Source organism: Propithecus coquereli, unplaced genomic scaffold (genome assembly GCF_000956105.1).
Source record: "Propithecus coquereli isolate 6110/MARCELLA unplaced genomic scaffold, Pcoq_1.0 Scaffold47, whole genome shotgun sequence".
Classification (NCBI taxonomy): domain Eukaryota; kingdom Metazoa; phylum Chordata; class Mammalia; order Primates; family Indriidae; genus Propithecus; species Propithecus coquereli.
The window spans coordinates 451,900-456,484 of record NW_012150507.1 but is presented as its reverse complement, the minus strand read 5'-3'; the positions used below and the strand labels follow the sequence as shown (position 1 = coordinate 456,484).

General features: G+C 33.5%; 1 protein-coding gene across 1 annotated transcript in view; it reads left to right on the top strand.

The window, feature by feature from the left end:
* Window positions 1-4,585, top strand: part of LOC105819089 (potassium/sodium hyperpolarization-activated cyclic nucleotide-gated channel 1) — a gene marked incomplete at its 3' end in the record, with an annotated part of 434,216 nt that overhangs the window by 40,838 nt on the left and 388,793 nt on the right. Inside the window, exon 2 of the mRNA XM_012655258.1 lies at window positions 4,104-4,527. Coding sequence (XP_012510712.1) covers window positions 4,104-4,527 — 424 coding nt within the window. The remainder of the gene's footprint in view (window positions 1-4,103; window positions 4,528-4,585) is intronic.

Below are 4,585 nucleotides of genomic sequence, written 5' to 3'. Positions count from 1 at the left end.
AACCTTCACTGAGTGAAAACCCAGATTCATATAAAAGATAAATTAAGAAATTATTGTGTATTGCATTAATAATGGCTCTTTGTCTTATTATAAAAAGTTTTCTTTAAATATCCCAATTAAAGTGTATGTTTTCATTAAACATTAAATCAATATATATTCTTAGCATTTGCTATTGTAGATACTTCTACATTACAGCCGAAGATAAATAGAAGACAAGATACAGTTTTGAACTTCAAAGAACTTAAATCCAGTAATAATGGAGGAAACAAAGCCAAATCATTAGTAACAAAAGAAAAAATAAAATTGGAAGCATACTGAAAATATATGTTACTCTGGGAATTGTAAAAAACAATCTAAGAAATGAAGAGAAGGAGAACAGAGGATATTTAGTGCAGTAAAACTACTTATGTATGTACATGTCACTGTAAATTTGCCCAACCCATAGAATGCACACACTAACAGTGAGCCCTAATGTAAACTATGGACTCTGAGTGATAATGATGTGTAAATGTAGGTTTATCTATGGTCACAAATGATCTTCTGTGGTGGGGGTTGTTGATAATCGGGTGAAGCTTTGCCTGTGGAGGGGCAGAGGGTGTATATGAGGAACGTCTGTACCCTTAGCTCAATTTTGCTGTGAACCTAAAACTACTCTAAAAAATGAAGTCTGTTAAAACAAAAACAAAAACACTAAGAAACTCCTTCCAGAATGAGATTTGAAGAATAGGTAGAATGCTAATGGGTAGAATGATAGGTTGCACAGAAGTAACCCTCTCTCCTGTACCTGTACCTAGGTAGGCATGGTGGCAAAACAAGAACAAGTTCCCCCCTTGCCTGACATAGGGATGCTTGTCATAAACTGCAAAAAGAAGGGGCTGGGAAGGCACAAGGATGCCATATCATGGAATGCCTTGACAACCATATAAAGTTACTTTTACTTAACTGAGAGAGTAATTGCTAGTTTTTGACCTGGCAAGTTACATGTTAGGTAGGTTGCTTTGGAACTAGTGGGTAGAATATCAGAAAGAATAGGTGGGGGACTCATGAGGAATTTTACTCAAAAGGTAGCTTTGTCTGAACCAGAGAGATAACAGAGGGAATGGAAAGAGGGAATCAACGGGAATGACAAATTGTCAGTGGATGTGTAAGACATAGAAATTGAGAGTTAAGGAAAAGAAAAAGACTAGATATCCAAGAGAACTTTTTGGAACAAAGAGTCCAAAGAAAAATTCGTGGGCAGTTAGTCGAATTAGAGATTCTCATGAGGTCAGTTTTCAGGAATACATTTATTGCTTTAAAAAGCAGAAGTTACATCATACCTCTAGAGTAGGTGATAACTGTATTTACTTTGGCTACCTATGGAATGAATCCATGTTATCCGAAGACAGTGTAATATTATACAAGTCTATCACAAGATTTGTGTTTACGTCTATAAAATGGAGTCAATGATACTTTAAAAGGAAATTGTAGGGTTTAATGGAGCTTCGTATTGATATTGAGATATGAAATGGCTTCAGACCATATTAAGTACTGATAATAAAAATTTATTGTGTGATAAACATTATTATTATAATAAAGAATGGGTGGAACTTCATATTTTTCATCTCTATTGACTTAGAGGGATGAAATATTAGTTTTCCTTCAATAAACACTTCTATCTTAATGACAGATGTCATTAAGGATGTCTGTAGAAGTGAATATTTTTCAATGGGCTCCTGAGTGCTCTTCACAAAATTGGATTTCTTTTGGTAAGTAAAGAAGAGTAGGTAATTGCATACTTACTAGACCACCATCATTGTGTGCCACAGTTTATTATATACCACGCTTTGTGATTTGCATATAACATTTCATTTAATCCAAAAAATCCTGTACATTTTGTTCTATAAGAATCTTCATTTTACAGACAAGGAATTTTAGGATTAAAGAATTTAAGTAACTTGTCTCCAAATTAAACAGTTGGTAAGAATTTCTGAATGACAGCTGCAGTGGGAATTGTAAGAGGCAAATGGATAAATACAACAGATCTTTAGGCATTAGAACTAAACAGCCTTGGTGATTGTATGTGGGATTGGGTAGATTTAAGGCCAGTAGTTATATAGGATGGCTCTAAGGTTTCTGGCTTGCAAATCACATATAGAGTTGTTCCGTTCCCTGAGATGAAGAACATGTGAGGAATGTATGTGGGAGATTATGAATTTGAGCTTAGGCATGCTGTTCAAGATGACTATGAGATATGCCAGGAGAGAGATTTAACAGGCTGCTGATCATGAGGTTCCGGAGGCTTAGAACACAGGAATGGATGTGGATAAAGATTTTGGAGTCATCGGTTACAAATTAATCATTAAAGACATTGATGAGGATTTAATATTGCCTCAAGGGCATGTGTTGAACAGAAGATAAAAGGGCTATGTGTGACACCCAGGGGCAGCAGCCTTCAAGGGGAGGGCAGAGAGAGAAGCTCACAGAGGAGACTTGATAAGAGTGTCCAGAAGTGAAAAATCCGCAGGGTACACATGATTTCATTTGAGAGTTCAGTGATGTCATTTCTTTGTGAAATAGCTAATACAATATTGCATCTCCTTTATGTGTGTCCTTTGTCCTTAGTGTATTAAAAGGTACATTTTGCATTTCCATTAAGAGAGGAGGAAAAAAAAAAAGATTTCATTTGATTGCCAGTGCATGTTGTCTGACATGGGTATTTATATACATGTTTATAAATGTACAGGTAAGTTTTGGTAGAAGTACTGGTGAAATCTTCAAAATGACAAAAACATTTTTCATTTACATCATCCTGGGTCTGGAGACAAGGGGAGAGAGGGCCCGCTATAGTTTTTTCTTGTACTACTACTTTTATTCCAATAGACATTTATAATTAGGGATGGTAGTAACTTTGAAAAGTTTATGCAAATGTATACCTTGCCAAAATGTAGCTCAAATAGTCTAACTAGGTGAATTAATGTAAAACAAAAATATCTTGGTTAACAGAAATTTTTATTATGGAACTTTATATTATTTATACAACAAAACTGCCAGAAGAAGATACCTATGACTAAGATAAAGTCATGTTTCCAGAGACTATTTCATGATTATACAGTTTTGTTACTTGATTTGATTTTTCATTTTTATAAGTATGTAGTATAACAACTATAAATAATCTGTTATTTAGCTGGCTAATAGCAGTGCCAATAGACTATGAAAGAGCTCTCGTGAAAATAACATTATAGTCATCTCTGGTGAATTTAGTTAAGCTATATAAATCTGGAATGAAGTTCCTGGTTTTATTTCAACTTTAATATAAGCTGAGATAAGAATGTTTCAGAAGGTAGTTAGTAATCACAGGCATGTTCAAAATTAGATTTGAAATTTTAAAGAAAGAATTGTGTGGAAAAATAATGACAATGTATTTAAATAGTTATTCAGTAAAGTAGTGACAAAAACATACATTTTAGGTAAATTCTATTTTCAAATCTGGAGTAGAGTCTGTTAAATTCTTTTCAGCATCAGACAAAAGTTAGTTTTCTTATTTCACATAAAAGAATAAAGCATAAGTATTTGGAGTTCTGCAAAGCTGCAGGCTATTCTAGAATCTATGGCTAACCTAATCTGTGCTCCTAGAGATATGTTTACAGAACCAAACTTTTTGTAGTACCATTTTTTTACTGTTTATTCACATCTATGATTGGTAAGTTGACATAAAATATTTTAAAACACCTCCAAAGAGTCTTCACAAAGGCAGTCTTATAGATCCTTTAGTCTTATATTTCTTCCTTATTTCCATCTATATTGTGTATTAACTACAAGGCAGGTGACTTTTTTCCTCTTTACTAGTTAAGCAGTGGCATGGGTGTTCTTGAATTTTATTTGCATAATGCTTTATATAAAATAATTTTTAGAATTCTATAATCATAATGCCTTGGCTTAGGAATACATTAGTTTTACTTATAGTTAAATTTACAACCATTGAAGAAGTTACATTTTTTATAAAACTATTTATTTGTCATTTTGCTTATATATCTAATCATATATCAGTAATAATTTTTGTGGGGGGAGAATAGGCTGGTTATTATCTACATTTTAAAATCTGATTTTTTTATTTGTTGTAGGTTTTATTGGGATTTAATAATGCTTATAATGATGGTTGGAAATCTGGTCATCATACCAGTTGGAATCACATTCTTTACAGAGCAAACAACAACACCATGGATAGTTTTCAATGTGGCATCGGATACAGTTTTCCTGTTGGACCTGATCATGAATTTTAGGACTGGGACTGTCAATGAAGACAGTTCTGAAATCATCCTGGACCCTAAAGTGATCAAGATGAATTATTTAAAAAGCTGGTTTGTGGTTGACTTCATCTCATCCATCCCAGTGGATTATATCTTTCTTATTGTAGAAAAAGGAATGGATTCAGAAGTTTACAAGACAGCCAGGGCACTTCGCATTGTGAGGTTTACAAAAATTCTCAGCCTCTTGCGTTTATTACGACTTTCAAGGTTAATTAGATACATACATCAGTGGGAAGAGGTAAGACATAACTTTTTCTTTTTTAAAGCCACTGTATCATGAGATTGTTAATTATGAC